Source organism: Orcinus orca, chromosome 1 (assembly GCF_937001465.1).
Source record: "Orcinus orca chromosome 1, mOrcOrc1.1, whole genome shotgun sequence".
NCBI classification, from domain to species: domain Eukaryota; kingdom Metazoa; phylum Chordata; class Mammalia; order Artiodactyla; family Delphinidae; genus Orcinus; species Orcinus orca.
The window spans coordinates 137,525,544-137,546,502 of record NC_064559.1 but is presented as its reverse complement, the minus strand read 5'-3'; the positions used below and the strand labels follow the sequence as shown (position 1 = coordinate 137,546,502).

At 38.1% G+C, this 20,959-nt stretch overlaps 1 protein-coding gene across 2 annotated transcripts in view; it reads right to left on the bottom strand.

Moving 5' to 3' along the window:
* The window catches only part of ZNHIT6 (zinc finger HIT-type containing 6), a 58,336-nt gene extending 43,539 nt beyond the window's left edge, over positions 1 to 14,797 (bottom strand). The window contains exons 1-5 of one of the 2 annotated variants that reach the window (XR_004484383.2): positions 13,959 to 14,793; positions 12,748 to 12,813; positions 12,554 to 12,660; positions 12,383 to 12,468; positions 4,592 to 4,695 (exon numbers count right to left, since the gene is read on the bottom strand). Coding sequence is in view for 1 of the 2 variants with exons in the window: in XM_004262979.3 (XP_004263027.1) it covers positions 4,592 to 4,695; positions 12,383 to 12,468; positions 12,554 to 12,660; positions 12,748 to 12,813; positions 13,959 to 14,629 (1,034 nt within the window). In the remaining variant the exon portion in view is untranslated. Of the gene's footprint in view, positions 1 to 4,591; positions 4,696 to 12,382; positions 12,469 to 12,553; positions 12,661 to 12,747; positions 12,814 to 13,958 lie in introns of both variants that reach the window. The other variant, XM_004262979.3, reaches the window with a different exon arrangement.
* Between the last annotated feature and the right edge of the window lie 6,162 nt (positions 14,798 to 20,959).

Here is a 20,959-nt window from a genome sequence, read left to right as displayed (position 1 = left end):
CTCAAGTCCATTCTCTAGGTCTGCGTCTTTATTCCTGTCCTGCCCCTAGGTTCATCAGAACCATTTTTTCTTTTTTTCTTTTTTTTTTAGGTTCCATATATATGTGTTAGCATACGGTATTTGTTTTTCTCTTTCCGACTTACTTCACTCTGTATGACAGACTGTAGGTCCGTCCACCTCACTACAAATAACTCAATTTCATTTCTTTTTATGGCTGAGTAATATTCCATTGCATATATGTGCCACATCTTCTTTATCCATTCATCTGTCGATGGACACCTAGGTTGCTTCCATGTCCTGGCTATTGTAAATAGTGCTGCAATGAACATTGTGGAACATTTAATTTTTAAGAACTTCAATTTGTGTTTTTGTGTATACTGTAGCTCAAGCTGCTTAAACAAAGGAATAATTTAATACCTAGGGAGTAATTATCTTAGTACAGGACCAAGATTGCATACGAACAATTCCAAACCCTGAATCTCTGAAACTGAAAAATTTTCATAACTCCTCCAGCAGCAGAAACCTGACTGAGCTCATTTACAGTCATTATTTTCCCATTAAAATGTAAACATTTGTAGGTTTCACTGCAGAAATAGTATTGTTTGATCATATAATGCTGCCCCAGACCTACTAGGGATGAATATAATATAGTAAACATAACATATCCTCAAAGATTTCCAGTAAGAGAATGCAGATCGTTTATTATCATTGCACATTATCTACTAAGTGCCAGGTATTAATTTAGGTATTATTTCATTTACTCCCCTCAACAACCCAGTAAATTCGCTCTTGCCTGAGGTCACCTAACGTGAACCATATGTAGAGGCAATATTCAAATTCAGGTTTATCTCAGTCAAAACCTTAACCACTTTTGAAAGTTTAAAAAAGCATTGAAAAGAAGTCTCTTAAAAACACAATACTGGCGATGTGGGAGGTAAAAATAATTCTTTGATAAGATGTAGCATCCTCTTCTTCCCTCCTTCCAGCAAATAACACTACGATCATCTAAAATTTTTATCGTTTTCACATGAATGTCTGAGAAAACACAGATATCACAAAAAAGGTACTTCTAAATGCCTTTCTTCACTTTCCCCCCCTAAGAGTTAAGTACAGGACCATATATATTTATCTTGCTACTTATAGATCACCTTTTAGCAATCAAAATTTTCTGCAATCCTGATCTTGCCAAACATCAAGTTCAATAAGTATGTCTTCCGTATTCATCTAAATCAGTGGCTCTCAAATTTTGCCTCTCCCCACTGCCCCCATCCCAGGGGATGTGTGTGTGTGTGTGTGTGTGTGTGTGTGTGTGTGTTACCAAAATCTAGTCAGTAGAAGCCAGGGATGCTGCTAAACATCCTATAATACACACGCCAGCCACTCACGACAAAGAACTCTGTGGCTCAAAACATCACAGTGCCAAGATAACAAATCATGGAAAATGCTGAACAAGAATGAACAAAATATAGGAACACACTAAAGAGATTTCCAAGCTATCAACCAACTAAGCAGAATATTCTAAGTATGGCTATCAACTAACAGGGAATTCACCTTAATGCTTTACTATTCATCAAACATCCAAACACAGACATTTTAAATTCAGTTCGTGGCATTTTCCATTTATAAATAATAATGGGCAATTTAACAAAGAACAAATAGAAAAATTCGGTTCCATAGATTTCTATTATTTATTTCACCAAATTATTTTGAATTATTTATTTCACCAAAATAGTTATAAGAATGAAAGATCATCTTACTACCACAGATTGGATTAAGTCAAACTTCACTCTTGAATTTTAAGATATTATTCTGAAACATGTGGCCAAATATTCCATATCTAAGTAGCAATTAAATAAAATCAAATTAAAACAAAATATCATTTCCACTTTCCAAAATAGCAACAAAATTTTTTTAAAAAAGAGACAACTCAGTGCTAGTGAGATGTTTAAACAGGTATTCTCATTTACTACAAATGGAAATGAAAACTGGCTTATCCCTAGTTTATTATTACTAGCCCTACTTTATAGATGAGGAAACTGAAGCACAAAAAGTTAGGTGGCTTAGCTTAATATCACATGGCTAGGAAGCAGCTGGTTAGAAATCTGAACCCAGGCAGCCTAGCTCCAGTTTGTGCTCTTAACCACTCCATTTTACTGTCTCTATGTTTTATAGAATTTTTTTTACAACTCTTTAAAATGCATCAAAAATGACTGGAAGACAAAATTAAGGGTGAAAAGACTGGTGAAAACATTTACAATGCATGGGACAGATCAAGATGAGATATAAGCAGGCACATTAAATGAAAAAATTCAACTGTTCAACCTCTAATCAGATATGCAAAAAAGTCTAATAATATTCAATTAAAGTGCAGTATAACTAAAATAGGCACTCATACATTTTTGTGGAAGGTACAAAGTGGTACTTTTTTGGGGAGGACAATTTGGAGTTTCCTTCAAAAGTATAAATGCATGTAGTCTCTGACCCAGTAATTCCACTCTCTAGGAATTGATCATACAGAAAAAGTCACATAAGCACACAAAACAATTTATTCAAGGATGTTTATAACAGCATTATTTGTAATAATTAAAATCTAGAAATTAGCTAAAAATGTTCATGAATATAGGAATAAATAAATTAGGATATAGTCATAGTTGAAATATACTACTTAAACAAAGTGAGGTAGATTTGCATTAACAAGTAAGATGTCCATAATATATTGTTAAATAGAAAAAAGCTAGCTGTAGAAAAAAGCGTGTGCCTTTATTCACATAGATGAATAATGTTTAACTTGAGAGTCATGTAACTTTTTATACTTTTATATAAGCATTTAATATTATGTTTTACTTTATTAATTGAAAAAAGGACACATGATTAGAAGAAAACATAAAATATTATCAGTGGTTGTCTCTGCGTAGTGGAATTAAAGGTGCTATTTTTCCTTTAATTTTTTTTATGATGAGGATGTATTACTTTTTTTGTTTTAATTTTTTTTTGAGGATGTATTACTTTTACAATTGCTACTATATGCTGATTCCTTCCTACACTCCAGTGAGTGTCTAGATAAATTAATACACTAAGGTCACAACTACACAGTAGCTATCATTAGCTCCATTTTACAGATGTGAAAGCAGCTAAGAAATTGACTCTAAAGTCTACTGTGTACTATGTTGCTAAGCTCCGCATGGGAAGACACTAAAAATATAAGAAAATCAAGCCCAAATCACTGTAAATTCATGAGTAAAAGGCATAATGCAAGAAGAGTCCAATTTGCCATTTCAGAGATCTGAGGTGTTCCAAAATAACAGTATAAATTTGTGTTCTGAGCCCAGAAAATACACCGAATGTAGTATTCTTGGAAAAAACTTCCCACATACATTCATGTGTCTAAAGACCCCAAAATTAAAATTTTGAGGCTATATTAGTAGTAGTAAAACCATTCTGAATGGTTTCTTTCATAAAACAGGAATACATTTTATATTTCAGACGGCACAAACCAGTTATCTTAAATTTCAAACAAATTATGTCTATTTCTAAATATGTCAGTTTCAAAATACACAAAAGAATCATCTCATATTTGATAAATGCAAAGTATTACTTTACTCCTAGAAACCAACCAAAAAAAGGGAAAACCACCTTTACAAATATTTGTCTTGAAACATATAAAATAAGTGGATAACACCATTCTCTAATAATATAATATCTTCTGAAAAGATGGAAGGTTTATTAGAATAATTCTGATCATTCTGTCTCTTCAATTTATGTAGTAAAATTGTGAGGGAACCTTACAGTTTACCTAGTACAACCCCTACCATTATGCCGATGGAGCCCGGAGAAAAGAAGTAATTTGCTCAAGGCCTCACAGTTACTAAGAGGCTGAAGTGGGGAGGACTCACTCAGGTTTTTTGACTCTAAATCCAGAATGTTGACTTTTGAAAGGTATTATCCAATAATTTAGTGGGCTACTTATAGTACTTTGGGATCCTGTTCTTTTCTGTACTACTGGGGCCTTTTTGAACCAGCACTTTCAGAGAGCAGGAAACTCATCTCTAATGTATTATCTGTATTCACAGATTCACTACAGACTAAATGTTTTCCAAGTTCCCCTTCTTCTCCATCACTGGCTCTCAAATGAAATTCTATTTGGAATCCCAAAGTAAAAGGATTATAAAAGCCAAGCTGCTCTGGTTAAAAATATGCAGGAATTCTGCTTTGACTTATTGCTTTGTACTTGAAGCTTCTGAAATATTTTCACGGTATCTTAGGTCTCAGAGAGAAGGACAGACACGTACACACACTCTCTTCTCTCTCTCTCCATCTCTCACCACACACACACACACACACACACACACACACACACACACACACACACACACAGCAAACCCAAACTGTTATTAAAGTCACATGACATAAAATTAGCATAAGTTCCTAAATGTTTATTTCCAATTTGTGCAGTCATCTTGTCCTGTACCAATAACAAACACCTCACAGACCACACTTTGAGTAGCAATGTTCTATAGTAAACCAAACCTTAAAAGATGTTCCTAATCAAATCAGAACATCTGATATACTAAGAAAGAAGTCAGACACTTACTTCTTATCAAAAAATGTTGAATTTTCTTTCCTTTTGGTGAATCCATTGGGTAGAAGTTTTAAGTTAATAGCTTGCTTTCGAGCACGATTTTTCATAAAGTACATCTAACAACCAGAAACAAATAGGCAAATTAATATTAAAATGCCTTAAATTCCAAAAGCACGTAAAACAATGTTCAAAACGTAATAGATAAGATTTATTGAGTACTTATGTTTCACAAACTGCCCTAAACAGCAATGTCTCATTTAATCCTCACAATACTATGAGGCAGGTACTATTATTACTCCCATTTCTGCTATTTCTGAGATGTAAAGCCTACATTCAAATCCAGGTCTGTCTAATTCCAGAGCCTGTGATTTTAACCATATACTCTATAAGCCAAAAGAAGAATTTTATGGGGATTTAAAAAATACAGGTTTTAGCAATCACAGGGATTACCCATACAGTTCTTTCTTTTTTTACTGATGGTTTCATACCATAGTTAGCTATATATATATATGCCTGTTTCTATTACTAGTCAGGTAGCTTCATTCAGGGAGGAACTATGGCACTGCCTAGTACAAGGCTTAACTTAAAGTAGCCACTGATGTAGGATGTACAAAATGGGATATGAGAATTCTAGCTCTGACATGTGTTCTCCATGGATCATGTGGGTTCGTTGAGCCCATGCTAGCCCATGAAATGATTTGCCTTGCTTGTTTGGTTAACACAGTCTTAAACCTTCAACTTGGTTTACGATAGTCCAGATCTGCAATGTTCTTAGGTACCTGGTAGAATAAAGGAAGGCCTGTTTCTTCTAACTTTCAAAAAATTCCCACAAATAATATTTAAAGGAAAAAAAAAAAAGCAGTACTCAACAAAAAACAAAAAAGTATAAACAATATAAGAAAACAAGGCTCAGTGTACTGGAACCAAAAGAGAAAAAAGATGTAGCTGAGAGAGCTCCCTATATATTCAGACACTAAAAAAATCATACACAGATTACAGAACTGCTCTGCAAAATTTAAAGGAATAAAAGAAAGCCTGAAAATATGTGCAGTGAAGAGAAACTATAAAAAGTGACTCAGCAGATTTTTAAATAAGCCAAACTAAAATTTTGCATTAGAGATAAAAAAGATGACAAAATCAGGAGAGGTTAAGGGGTAAGTGTGATATAGGGAGAAGGCCTAAGCCACATTTAATGGTAGTTTTAGAAGAAGAGAGAATGAATAAAGCACAAGTAATATTTTAATAGAAATGAGCTGATAATTTCCCATAATTGATGAAAGACACTCCACTGATTCAATAAATCTAATAATTCTCAAGTAAGATAAATAAAAAGAAAGGTGCATTTTCACAGTATAGTAAAAAATGCAGAAGACCAACAATAAAAAGAATGCATTCAGAGAAAATATATTTCAAAGGCAGTTAAAAATGACAAATGACTTTACAACAATAAAAATGGAAGCCATAGACAATGGAAGAGTAATTCTGAACCCAGAATTCTATAGACAAAAATCATTTAAGAGTGATTTAAATGCCAATAATCTAAGAGGTGGCAACCAGCAAACTCTCTCTAAAGGACATTCTAAAAGATCTACTTGAGGTAGAAAGTGATCTCTCAGACAGAAAGTCTAAGATGATGGCAGAAAAAATAAAGAGCAAAGAAAGTGGGAAATATGAAGATAAACCAAAACAAACACTGACTGGATAAAACAGTAATTATTGTATGGAGACTGAAACAAAAAAGACAATTTAAATACCTGAAAACAATACGAAAAGTCAGTAGAGTGTTAAACGGAATTTAAGTGTTCTAAGGTAACTGCTGGCAAACTAGGGCCAAATCCTGCCTGCTGCCTATTTTTATAAACAAATTTTGTTGGAATACAGCCCTGTGCATTTGTTTATGTATTATTCATGGCTGCTTTTTTGCTACAGTGGCAGAGTTGAGTAGTTGTGACAGAAACCATAAGGTTTGAAAAAAAGGTTTACTATCTGACTCTTTACAGAAGAAGTTTGCCAACTCCTGTTCTAAGGTCATTGCATTGTTTAAGTACTGGCTTAAGGTACTGATTAACTTTAGATACTGATAAATGAAGTATGCATGCAATGTCTAGCCTAACCAATGAAAGGATAGAAAAAGGATGTATAAGTTCTAAACTGATAAAAATTCAAATGATAAGAAATTACTCAATTAGTCCAAAAGACAAGAAGAAAAAGAACAAAACAAAACAAAGCAAGTGGACAAATAGTACAAGTAAGGTGACACATTTAAAGTCAAATATATAGGTAATTTTATTAAAAAGTAAATGAATTTGATGATTCAGTTAAAAGTTCCAGATTGTCAGAATGGAGAAAAACTGGAACCCAATTATATGGTACTTTGAAAAGGTACACCCAGAACATAAAGATACAAAAAGGCCTAAAGTAAAAGTAAGGGACAAAATACACCATGCAAATACCAACCAAAGGACTGAAATAGTTCAATACCAGATAAAGTACACAAAAAGCTTGAGACAAAAAGGGTCACATCATAATGCCAGAGGTTAAATACACCAAGAATTTCCTGAAGTATGCATCTAATAATTTAGCCTTAAAGCATATGAAGCAAAGCTAACTGAACCACAAGGAGAAACATACAAATCCTTTTGATTTTATCTATTGGGAAATGTTAACACACCTCTCTCAGTAACTGATAGAAAAACAGACAAAAAACAAAAAAAACCCCAGTAGCACTATAAATAATTTGAACAACATAATTAACAAATCTGACCTAAAAGGAATATATTTAGAATACTAGATTTAGCAAATGCAGAATAATTTTTCTTTCCCAAGCAAACAGAGAACATTACAAAATCTGACCACATGCTGGGCCATAAACACAAGTCTTAACGTATTTTAAAAGAATGAACTCAGAAAAAATATGTTCTCTGACCACAATGCAATTAAGCTAAAAATATAAAAGGATATAACAAAAGTCAAGAGGACACATTAACAAAATAGAAAAGGAATCCACAATAGCAACTGATCTAGAAAAGAAGAGGACACAAATAAGGATTATCACAAATGATAATACAACTTCTACAGACATGTAAAAGAAAATATGAAGAACTTTATGCCAATGCATTTGAAAATTTAGGTAAAATGGAAAAATTCTTAGAAAAATGTAGTCTACTAACAATGACTCAAAAAGACAGAGAAAACCTAAATAGTCCAATAAACAGTAAAGAATAAACTTCAGAAGCCCATTAATAAATTTTACCAAACTCCCATGGAAGAAATAATCCCAATGTTAGTTAATGTATCCAGGACCAAAATGGGAGCATTCCCAAATAATTTTATGAAACTAAAATCACAATGATATAGAAACCTAAAAATACCAAAAAGGAAAATCAGAAGTCATTTCACTCATGGACAGAAATGCAAAAATGAATGAATGGATAATGTGTACATATACATAATACAACTGAATTCTGCAAAGTACAAAAAGCAGGGTATGATAATAATATACCATGCAAGTTTAACTTACAATAGAAAATTGATTAAAGGATTATTATTCATACTAGAATATTATATATTAAAAGAAGAAATAATCAAATACAGAAAAAGCATTTGATAAAATATAACCACCATTCATGTTAACATCTGTTAGCAAACTAGGAACAGACCTTCTTTAATCTAAATATCAAACTGTATCTACAAAAAATTTAAAAGCAAACATCATGGTGAAATCTTGAAACTTTTCCCTCTATGATCAGGAGTTATGAAACAAAGATGTACAGAACAGTTAATATACCAGGCCTGAGACTGTTATCCTTAGAAAGTTCTGTTGGCAAGATTGGCTCTTGGCTGGTGTCTGGGAACTTGACTGACTGGTAAATGGACCCTACACTGACATAAAACTTTTCCTAAAATGATAAGAGTGGTTCACTGTGCTGAAATTGCACAAAAATGTGGTTTTATCTGCTTCCCTTCTGGGAGTATGGAATTTGGCAAGTGCTAGGGCGAGGGTGTTTCTGCGATCAGCCCCCAATAAAAACCTTGGGCAGTGAGTTTCCCTGGTAGACAATAACTTCAAACATTAATTATCATAACCCATTGCCCGAGGAATTAACTGCGTACGATGTGACTCCAATAGAAGAGGACTTTGGGAAGCTTGTGGCTGGATTCCTACAGACTTTGCCCCATATACTTTTTCCTTTTGCTAATTTTGCTCTGTATCCTTTCACTGTAATAAATTTTAGCCATGAGTACAACTGTATGTTGCATCCTGTGAATCCTTTCAGCAAATCATCAAACCTAGGGATGCACTTCTACTTACAACATAAATATCTACTATCATCAGCACTATTTGACATTCTTGCAAGTCCTAGCTATACCTAATAAGGCAAGAAAAAGAGATAAAAGAACAAGGACAGAAGGATAGAAACAAATTGTGATGAACTGTTTATAGAGAAAATCTCAAAGAATCTATAGATAAGGTATTGGGACAGACTTTAATATGGTTACTACTATAAAATAGACAACAAAAATATCTCATTCCTAAATACCAGCAAAGAGATAATAAAACATTAAAAAGAAAACACTACTTAAAATAGTATGAAAAAATAAAATGCCCAAGAATAAATCTAATAAGAAATATACAAGACCTTCACTGAGAAAGTTATAGAGATGTAAGAACCAAATAAATGCAGAGATACAACAGTCAAGGATTTAAACATTCAATGCTGTAAAATCCAATCACTCAAGTAACTCTACAAAATAAATGCAACCCCAGTCAAAATTCCCAGGTGGGGAAGGTAGGACTGTACAATCAATAGGCTGATTTTTCATATTTGTATAAAATTACAAACAGCCTCAGCCATATTTTAGAAAATACTCCAGAAAATATTCTAGAAAAATGGCTATATTCTAAAAAATGAATGAAGTGGGAGGACTTACTTTTTCAGTGAGTTTCAGTAAAAGACTACAATAGTTTAGAGTATTGACCATTGGTGTGGATAGATAAGAGGACCACCAGAATGAACAGACAGGCCAGAAACTGACCCAAGCATATATGGATGCTTGATATATGACAAAGATGGTCCTGCAGTACAGTAGGGAAAGGATGAATTTTTTCAATAAATGATGCTAGAAAAAGTAGATTATCCATGTGGAAAATTACATAGGACCTCCACTTGACATGCTAGACAAAAATCAATTCCATGTTTACAGACATAAATGGGAGATGCAACACTGTAAAGCTTTTAGAGAAGTTACAGGAGAATAGCTTCATAACAAGGTAGGGAAGGATTTCTTTATAAACTCATAAAACTATTAACTATAAAGGAAACATACAACAATTTTTACTACATGAAAATTAGGAACATCTGTTTACCATAAAACACTAAAGAGAGTAAAAAGACAAGCCACAGAATGAAAGAAGGAATTTACAACACATACAACCAACTAACAACTAGCATCTAAAAATACAAAGAATTACTACAAACCAGTAAGAAAAAACAACTGACGAATGAAAAGATGAACAAAAGACTTAACAGGCATACCACAAAGAAGAATATCCAATTGGCCAATAAAATATTTGAAAGGTGCTCAATCTCTTTAAGAATCAGACTACAAATTAAAAATCATAATAAAATAACACAGCCATCAAATTGACAAAAACTCAGAAACTCTGACCAAGTCAAGTATTGGAGAGGATGTGACAACAGGTACACTTAAACACTACTGTGAGTATAAACTGGTATCACCACTTTGGAAAATGTTTTGGTAACGTATAGTCAAATTGAAGATATGCATAAGCCACAACAAAGCAATTCAGCTTCTAGGTATAAACCCCAGAAAAACATATGTATAAGCAAACCACAATTCCTAAACAGAAGTGTTCACTGTTTCTAAAATTTAGAAAACCCAGAGTCCATTTATTACAGAAAATCCAGAAATAAGAATGGTTCAGGAAAGGGCATAAGCTGGTGGCAGGAACTTTTGAGAAGCTGGTAATGTTCTATTTTTGACCTAGGTGGTAGTTACATGGATGTTTACTGCATAATTATTCATTAAATTGTGTATTTCTGGACCTCCCTGGTGGCGCAGTGGTTAAGAATCCACCTGCCAATGCAGGGAACACAGGTTCGAGCCCTGGTCTGGGAAGATCCCACATGCTGCGGAGCAATTAAGCCTGTGTGCCACAACTACTGAACTTGCTCTCTAGAGCCCGTGAGCCACAACTACTGAGCCCGTGCACCACAACTACCGAAGCCCATGCGCCTAGAGCCTGTGCTCCGCAACAAGAGATGCCACCACAATGAGAAGCCCATGCACCGCAATGAAGATTAGCCCCTGCTCGCCGCAACTAGAGAAAGCCCACGTGCAGCAATGAAGATCCAACGTAACCAAAAAAAAAAAAAAAAGGTGTATTTCTATTTTATGCTTTTTTATATGCATGTCATATTTCACAAAAAAAATTTTAAAAAGTAATTTATCTTTTAAGTAGAATTTAATTATGTCTAATTAAGCTTGAGGGGAAAAAAAGACTTGGTGCATGGTAATTTTTCTTTCAGATGTGGGTAATGTCATGTCCGTACCAAAAACACCAATAAAATAAACTGTTTAAAAGGTACTAAAATTCTGCAACTCCAATACCAAAATGGTATTGAAAAATGAACATAATTCCATGATGTGATTTAATAATATTATTTTAGAACAATGGCTGTTGCAAAATACTTCAAATATGTAAGTTTTTAATTTTGCATAGTGCATAAGGAATGAAAAAGGGATGAAAGTATGAAAAGTATGAAAATTAAGTATATTAAAACAAGTCCTGTTAGCTCTTCCTTCAAAATTCAATTGGGAATTTTGAAGGAATTGGGAAGTGTAATCACTTCCCAATAATTCTAACAGCATCCTCTCTGACTAGAACCACAACAACAGCCTTATAACTGGTCTCTCAGCTTCCAATCTTCCACTCTTGCCTACTCAAGTCCACTTTCCAGAGAGCAGCAAGAGGGATCTTTCAAAAAGCAAACAGGCTCAATGTCCACCCATGGCTTCCATTTTTACTTCGAATACATTAGGAGCCCTCACTAGTTTCTTTAACCTCACATTCTACATGCTCCTCACTCAACTACGCTTGTCACCTTGCCCCTGTTTTAACTCCTCAAACACCCTAACTTCATCCCTGACTTTCTTCTTTTTTTGCGGTACGCAGGCCTCTCACTGCTGTGGCCTCTCCCGTCGCGGAGCACAGGCTCTGGACCCGCAGGCCCAGCGGCCATGGCTCACGGGCCCAGCCGCTCCACGGCACGTGGGATCCTCCAGGACCGGGGCACGAACCCGTGTCCCCTGCATCGGCAGGCGGACTCCCAACCACTGCGCCACCAGGGAAGCCCCTGACTCATTCTTTACTTTTGTCTCTACCTGGAAAGTCTTTTTCCAAACCTTCACATGACTGCCTCTTTCTCATCATTCAGACTGCTGCTTAAATGTCATCTTTCAGAGAAGCCTTTCCTGACTACTGTATGGAAAATAGTACCCTTATAACACCCTCCTCCCCCAGCAAACAAACACCATTTTCATTTTCTTTAATTTCCTGTGTCCTATCTTCCAGATGCACTTAACGTTACCTGAAATTATATTTGTTCCTCTACTCATCTCCTGTCTCTCCTGCTACAATACAAGCTGCATGAGGAGAAGGACTTTGTTTTGGTCACTGCTGTATCCCTAGTAACTTAATATATTTGATGAGTGAAAAAAAAAAAGAATCTAATTCATTAGAAGAAATTCTAACTGGAAGGGTGTAGAAGAAATACTTACATGTTTATTGCTTATTGGTCTTTTTAAGAAAGCATCTCTAGAAATATGGTCTGCTGTTCTTGCCACATCTTCCAAAAATCGATAATCTACAAATATCGAAATAGAAAAATAAACAAATGATATATGCCAATGGCCAGGAAGCATCAATCGGCTATGCAGAAGATGGCTTACCACTTAGGAGATTCATTTCAGAAAACTGTTGCATTGAAACATATGCAGTTTTATCTCGAACTCCATTACATGTCAGTTCTGCTTTGTGTTTCTTTACACAGGGCAAACTGAAGAGACAAAAGAGGAGGTACTTTTACACTTTGAGGTAAAAAGGATACAGGCAGAGATAACAGGGTAGGAAATGACATACATACCTGCAGGAATAGCGCATACAACGTGGACATCTGTACTTTGCTTCTTCTGTACCACAAGTTTCACATCTACAAAAGCCCACATGAAACTTGATAAGTTATCAAATATTAATTTTACATGTTTATTTATAAACTTTTAATGCTGAGTCAATTACTCATCACAATCAATTTACAGACATGTAATCATAGTGAATAAAGTAGATGCAAGTAACTCTTATGAAATACTTGATAACTGTCAAACATCATTAGAAAATTCTCCTCTAGGAAATGACAACTACATTTACAACGTTGTTACTGATATGTAATTCAAGAAAACACGTATTAAATTAAAAAAAATCATCTCACTTTGACTTCCTTTCCTACTATAATCTGAGAATGAGATCATTCAATATTTTAACTTTTAACTATTGACACTGTTAACAATTGTGTGCGTGCACATACCCAGAAGTCCAATCCATGAGCTGTTTATTTATGTCAAAGGCAGACACACCAGAAAAAGATATAAGACCCAGGCAAATTTAGAGAGTAGCAGTTGAATCTTTCTTTCTCAACTCCTCACCCAACCTAGAATGGGCGTCAAAATAATCTAGAAATGCTATTATCCAGCATCTGTCTTCAACTGTTCTTTTAGGATCTTGGGATACTGACAATCAAACTACAGCTACTTCTGTTTTAATATGTTCGAGACAGTGATAATCCCAAGAAACTGACTACTCTTATTTCCTATGCTGCCTCATTATCACACTATAAGGAAATTAAATCAAAAGCAATAAATGTTCATAGTACCCATAGAGAAACTAGACAGTTGGGTGAGTTCAAGTGTATTTTGTCTAATTTTAACTTACTCCACTTTATCCTTGTTGGTTTTATTAGACTTTTCCTCACACCTATCCTCTCTCAAAAGAATACTGAGCCAAGAGCATATTAAGTCAAGCGAGATTCTGGTACAAGGGCTTTCTGGCCCCAAGAATTTTCACTTCCTAACTTGGCCACTGGACACTAGTACCAACCTCACATATTTTCACTGAATTTATTGTCATCTGACAAAACCCTCCCTTCCCAATCGCCCTCCCCCCCATCATTCAGGCTCCAGTGACCCAAACTGGCACTTATTTATCATTATTCCACACCCTTCTGGTAGTGTAATTTCTTTCAGTCTAGACAACAGAGAATTCCACAGCTTTATTCCCCCAATGGAAATCTCCTTGCCCTACCTTGACATGGCCAGTTTCCGCTTGGAGCCCACTGGGGGATTTATCTGAGGCTCTTCTTTCACCTTTGTATCATCCATCACTTCTTCTTTAGGGAAATACTTCTCTTCTTTTACACACACTTCATCCATTATTTCCTCCTTCTTTACGTTCTGATCAAGAAACATCTCCTCCCCTTTAATCTTCAAGCTATCTTTCTTCTCTTCCTTCACTTCCAGCCAGTCTATCACTTCTTCCTTCACCTTCACTTTCTCTTCCTTTAGCTCTGGTTCTTCCACTTTCTCTTCTTTTAGCATCAAACTACTATCCGTCTCCTGCTTCACCTCCAACGTGCCTGGTTTTTCCTCTTTCACCTCAGGCCCATCCTCCACCTCCTGCTTTACCCACTGGTCATTCCGCATACCTTCTTCCATTTCTGACCAGTCCATTACTTCTTGCTTCACAACTGCTAGGTCCACTCGCATCTCCTCTGCCCTTGGTCCATTTCCTTCTTCCCCTTCCCCTGTCTTCCCCATTCCGGTCGGTCCATTCCCCGCCTCTCCACTGCCGGCCTCCTCGGTCCCTACTGTGCCCCTGGCTCTCTCTCCATCTGACTCGAGACTTAGCCGCGCCCCTTCAGCTCCACTCTGGAGACCTCCTCCCGACGTCTCCTCATTTTCAGCAGCAAAATCCATCAGCTCAAGATCCTTGACCTCCGTTGCCACTCTGTCCTTCAATATGGCTGGTCCACGCCAATAGGAATGAACTTCTGCCTACAACACCGACAGCGGCCCACGTGTGGATCAGAGAAGCAGCAAGCAGAAAACGCCGATCCGGCGCGTCTGTCCAAACAGTCGTAAAGCAACGCTTCCGCACATTGCCGCTTCACGACTCGTGGAGCTCTTTACGGCTTGCTGCAGTCCGGCACAGATCCTACGGGATCCGCGTGAGGCTACGCCCACTGTCATCCCGCCTTCGGGGCGGGGTTTCGCCACACCCTTCCCTTGGGGAGGCCGCGCCCTATGCACGTGGCCACACGCTTCCGCTTAAAGAGAGCGTCTCCGCGCCGGGGGGCGGAGAAGCGGGACCCTCACAGCTTTGTAATTGGAAGGCCACCCTAATCTGTTCTGAACTTGCATGAAAATGGAAGAAACACCTGATATTACGCCTCTCCACGCTTCAGTTTCTTCAGCAGTACTCCAGAGACGATGGTATTACAAATCTTTTGGTTTATTTTGATGATTAAGTGTAATCATGCATGGAAATAAGCTAGCAGTGATGAAACTCAACATATGGTCGCTATTATTACTGGGAATCCTGATAGGTTTCAGGTAGGAAAGAGGGCATTAACTTTAATTCTTTCACTTCTTTGTCCGTAACAGCCGGCATCAGCCAGTTCCCCATTTACAGCATCTTACTGGATTCTCTCTAAGAGAGAGAATATATATATAGAGAGAGAGAGAGAGAGAGAGAGAGAGAGAGAGAGAGAGAGAGAGATGTTAAAGAACCAAATAAATGCAGAGATACAACAGTCAAGGATTATATATGTATATATGTGTATATATATATATATATATATATATATATCACATATTTAAAGACTGGGCCAAAAATTCAACCCCCAGGACTAGAACATCTTTAAAAAAACCCAAAACACAGAAAACAAAAACTAGCCTGGCATCCGTTTCAGTTACTTTTGAAAATTAATATTACATACTGAGCATTAGGCATTTTCACCTAATCTTTACATAATGTCTGTGAGATTCCTATTTTTCTCTCTGCATAAGGAGACTTCAAAGAAATGGATTTTTAGCTGTGGGCTGCTTTGTGCCAATCCCTCAAATCCTGTTATGGTTTGCAGGGCATTTAACTGTTATCACTCATTCACATGTTCATCAGGGAATGGGAATTTTGATGGGTGAGCAGAATGAGGAAATTTTGAAACCTTAGTTGGGGCTCCACTGATACTGTAGCGCTGGAAGGAGCATTGAAGTAAGTTGGGAAAGTTTCGTAAAATTTTTTTATGGGTTATGAGGAAGAGGCTTGCAAAGGAGTCATATGGACAGTGTTTTGTCAGTATACTTAGAGGTGCCAGCTACCCATGGAGTCAAAAAGAGCCTGACTGGTAACCCTGTTACCGACCAGGATTCTTGGATTCCTTAATCAATAGAAATTGATAGAGGCCAGATAAGAAAATCAGGCAAGAGTTTATTGGGACTAGTGCTGCAGCACAAGGGAGCGAAAACAAATAACAGGTGCCTTTGTTGGCCCTTGGGGTGGGGGTGGGGCAGGAGGGAGCTGGTTCCTTTACATGCGGTGAGGATAGGGGTGGGTCAGGGGTCCATCTGAGGGGTGGCTTAGGTGGTCTGCCTATCTCCTTGGTGGTGCTGTGTGCAGGGTGCAAGTGCAGTACCCTGCTTTTGCTGCAGACTCCTGAGAAGTGGCAGTTGGGTTTTTGGTCTTTTTGTATCTTGTTGTTTTTAATTTGCCCCACCTGCACCTGCACACAGTTATTTTTAGTCCCTTATAGTTTCTTTGTATTCTGTTACTCTTTGTCCAGGTGCAAGCACTGCAGCAAAGGGTCCCAGGTTCCACCTGTCTCAGATTTGCAGGCCAGATTACATGTTTATACTAGGAATAGGGGCTAAATGACAGAAAGAATCCATGTGGCTTTGCTAAAGACAACATTTGGGGCACGAGAACAAGAGGAAGTGTTTATTCCCATGAGAATAACGGATGTCTATTTAAAATCACAGAGAAAGTTGTGAAACTACAAATCAGACACCAGAAGCAAAAACGCTTTGGGGTATTTTGGATATTTGTCATTTTCCTACATTTGTTCTTGTAATCTGTGTGTTTTTTTCACACTCACTGGAGGGAATATCGTTAAATCAGTAAGGATTCTTGAGAGTATCACAGCTAGTCACTTAACTAAGTTAAACAATCAACACTTTAGGACTGTAGTTTTGATGGAGGTATCAGATGTTGTGGTGATGTTGTTAAATGGCAGTTTTGAAGGAAAAAGGGAACTTGAGTGGTCCTGCCGGAGAGAACTTTGGGTTTTTGGAGTATAGAGCAAGGGTATTGCCTGCAGGGACAGACATGGCAGGGACGGGGGGATGGAGTTATTTGTGGGGCTATCGTTGAATTCCTATCCAGTTCCTCAAACCCCTTTCCCTCCCTTTTCTACCTCAATGGAGTAGAGGGACAAGCCCAGCTCCTGCAGTATAGGATTGAACCTTCATGCCATCCTCTATCATCTCTGTCTCCCAGCCCTGCACCAGGCATCCATGGTGCAGCTCTCCTACTCACTTTGGGAGCTGGCCCTTTGCCGAAATCATAGTTAAGTTCAATTTAACAGCTAGAAAGCTGGGGATACTTTCTAGGAAAGCATCTAAGCTAAGACTGAAATACCATGAGAGAGTGTATGTTACGGACGGTTAAAACCATTTTGGTGGCTCAGCAGGCAGTGTGTAATCAGCTGTCTGGTTGACTATAGGGTAAAGATTAGGAGGGCCTTTTCTGATCACTTAATGGACAGGTAAGAAAGTGAAGACCCAGAGAAATAAAATGATTTGCTCAAGATTACGTGGCTACTAATGGCAGTACTCTAACAGAAAATTAATGATCTGGTCTAAGCCTTTGTTCGCACCTGAGCCTGGTTAAAATAAAGGCTGGAAAGTGGAAGTGCAGCTGGGCCCACACAAGAGGCAGGAACCAGACAGCCTGGAAGCCTGAATTTTACATCTTGTGGGCATGTGTTGTGATGGGTTGCATGTTGGGTTACTGAGAAACAGATGCTGATAGGAGTTATTAGGGTTCAATGCCTGTGAAAGGAAGGAGGAGGAAGCAGGATAGGTCAAAGAGAGAATTTAAGATGTGATGCAGGTCTGACAAATCCTTGGCCAACTTGCCGGGTAGCTCTGGAGAAAGCGTTTTCTTTCGAGTGTCCTGCATCAGGCGGAACTGCTCCATGCTTTATATCTGACCCCACTCAGTCACCTGATGCAGGCTGCCCCAGAAAGGGCGTGATCTTGGGCAGTAGGCTTCTCTGCAGCCGGAGCTGACAGCTGGAGGCTGATGACTGCACTTCTTGTGGCTGCGTATCAAGCTCTTTGAAGGGGGATCTCGGTGGCACCTCTCCATGGCTACCACAGTGTGAATGTGTGTTTGCCTCGGTGGCCACAGGGCCTTTTGTCACTGAATCAGCTTCGTTCTTCTTTCTTTAAGGCCAGTTGTCTCTCTTTTCCATGTACCTTGTTAAGAAATACAGCCACTCCACAACCCCCGGGTTTATATATCCTCAATGCGTGTAGTCATGGAGACTCACTATTGTCCAATTCCAAATGTCTGGGCAAGAGTCTGATTGGATAAGCAAAGTAAAGGGGGTAGGATCTCTTAGTGTAAACATGATTGTGGAGTTGTCAAGGAAGACCAGTTTGATCTGGGCAGTGTTCTCTGATGACAATGGGAAAAGTACTGGGTTTAAGTCTCCAAGCTACGTGCTACTAGCTATTAGTAGCCACTAGTTGTGTGACCACGCCACATCTAATTTGGTTTCTTCATTTGTAAAATGGAAATAGTTATACCTATTTAACAGAGCTGTTTTGAGAATTAAATGAGAAAATGTATGTGAGCTTTTAAACAGTAAAGCATTTTATAATTATAAGTATTATTTTCCTCATTCTACTAGTAATTTTGAAAGCTTCACTGGTGACAGCTTGTTTTCTCTTTCAGACTGTGGAGGACAAAGCTGAGATAATCACATTACCCAGTTCTCGGCACATTCTCACCATGTGCAACAATCCTTTCTTTAATGTTTTCGTCATTTGTCCATCTCCACTCTCATTACCCTCCCCCTCACTCTCATGCATTTGATATGGTTCCTTATGTAAACACGTCTTTGTGAAATACATAGTGTTGTTTTATTGTGTGTTATTTGTAACAGCTTCCTTGAGGTATAATTCACATAAAAATACACCTATTAAAAAGATACACCTATTATAAACTTACCTAACTTTAAATTTATGGAGTTGTGCAACCATCACAACAGTCCAGTTTTAGAACATTTCCATCTTCGCCCCAAATTCCATTGTTTCCATTTGCAGTCAATCTCTGTTCCCAGGCAACCATTGATCTGTTTTCTTTCTGTATAGATTTGCCTTTCTTGGAAGTGTCATATGAAATCATACAATATGTGGTCTTTTGAGTTTGGCTTCTTTCATTTAGCATAAAGTTTTTGAAGCTTACCCATGTTGTAGCATGTATTGGTAGTTTGTTCCCTTTTTATTTCTGCATAATATTCCATTGTATAGATATATCACATTTTGTTCATTCCTTTACTAGCTGATGGACATTTGGGTTGCTTCCAGGTTTGGTATTATGAATAATTCTGCTTCCACATTCACATATAAGTCTTTGTGTATACATATATATTCATTTCCCTTGAGTAGATAGGTACTTGGGAGTGGAATTTCTGGGCCATGTAGAAAGTTTATGTTTAATTTTTTAAGGAATAGTCAAACTGTTTCCCAAAATAGCTATTCCATTTTACATTCCCACTGGCAAAGTATTAGGGTTCCAGTTTCTCTGCATTTCTTGCCCGAATTTGGTATGGTCAGTCTTTTTGATTATGGGTATATAGTGGTATCTCATTGTGAATTTAATTTGCATTTTCTTAATAACTAGTAATGATGTTGAGTATCTTTTCATGTGCTTACTGGTCATTTGTATGTGAAATGTTTATTAGTGAAATGTTTATTCAAATCTTTTGCCTATTTTTTCTTATGTTATCTTTTACTTTTTAAGTTTAAAAAATTTTAAAAATGTAATACAATTTTACAAGGTTATTTTCCATTTAGTTATTACACAGCATTGGCTGTATTCCCTGTGTTGGTACAATACATCCTTGAGCCTGTTTGTACCTCGCACTCCCCAACTCTTATATTGCCCCTCCTGCCCCCGCCAACCCAAGTGGCTACCAGTAGCTTGTTCTCTATATCTGTGAGTCTTCTTTTGTGTTATGTAATAGCGGCGGGGCGAGTGCACAGCTATTAGCCCACGACCGTTAGTGCTTGGCGGGTTAGAGGTCCCACTCTGCCAACAGTCTTCATGCAGTGTTCCTCAGGGCAGAGAGTGCCGTGAGAGGCGGATCTTGGCCTTCTCCTCGGGGCCCTCCAGGCTCCCTGGCCTTGGGCCGGCGGGTGAGCTGGGGAGCCGGGGACAGGCTGAGTGCTGTGTCCTGCAGGGCTCCAGAGCCCTCACCACAGCCACCCACTGGCCGGACCCAGGCCTTGAAGCAGCAGCGACCCTCTCCCCCATCCCCACCTCTGCGACCTAACGGTGGCAGGCGTGACCATGGGTCGCAGTCCGGGAAATCCGGCACCCGTTTGGGTGGCCTGAGGAGCCTGAGGGCCAGTTGAGTCCTGGGCACTTTGCTCCCTCACTGGTGATGGCTGGGCAGGGTCTGGGACTTGGCCCTGAGGGTGCCACCAACTGAGATCTGCCTCCCCAGCTGCATCTGGGCACTGGTGGGAGGACCCAGACTGGGTACTGGACGAAGGCTCCTGGGCAGGGTAACCAGACCGCGAAGGGACCCCTTCCTTTTAGACAGGGCTTGGACCTCGGAGATCAAAAGTTGAACCTTGGGTCCTTGCCCTTTCTCGTCAGAACAGAGAATAACCTTTGTTTCAGTGGAGGTTTACAGGAACATCATGACCTATGACCTGACCTCAAAAACGAAGGATCTGACACCAAGAAGTTTGCAACAACTAACCACGCCCCTCCCTCACCTTTCCTATAAAAGGCTTTGCTAGAAGCTTTCGGGGAGTTTGGGGTTTTTAAGGCCTGAGCCATCCGTCTCCTTGCATGGCCCTGCTTTCTCTGCTCCAGACTCCAACATTTTGATATTGTTTGGCTTCACTGTGTGTTGGGCACATGGACTTGGATTGAGTAACAGTTATATTCACTAGTTTGTTGTATTTTATAGATTCCACATATAAGTGATATCATGCATTATCTGTCTT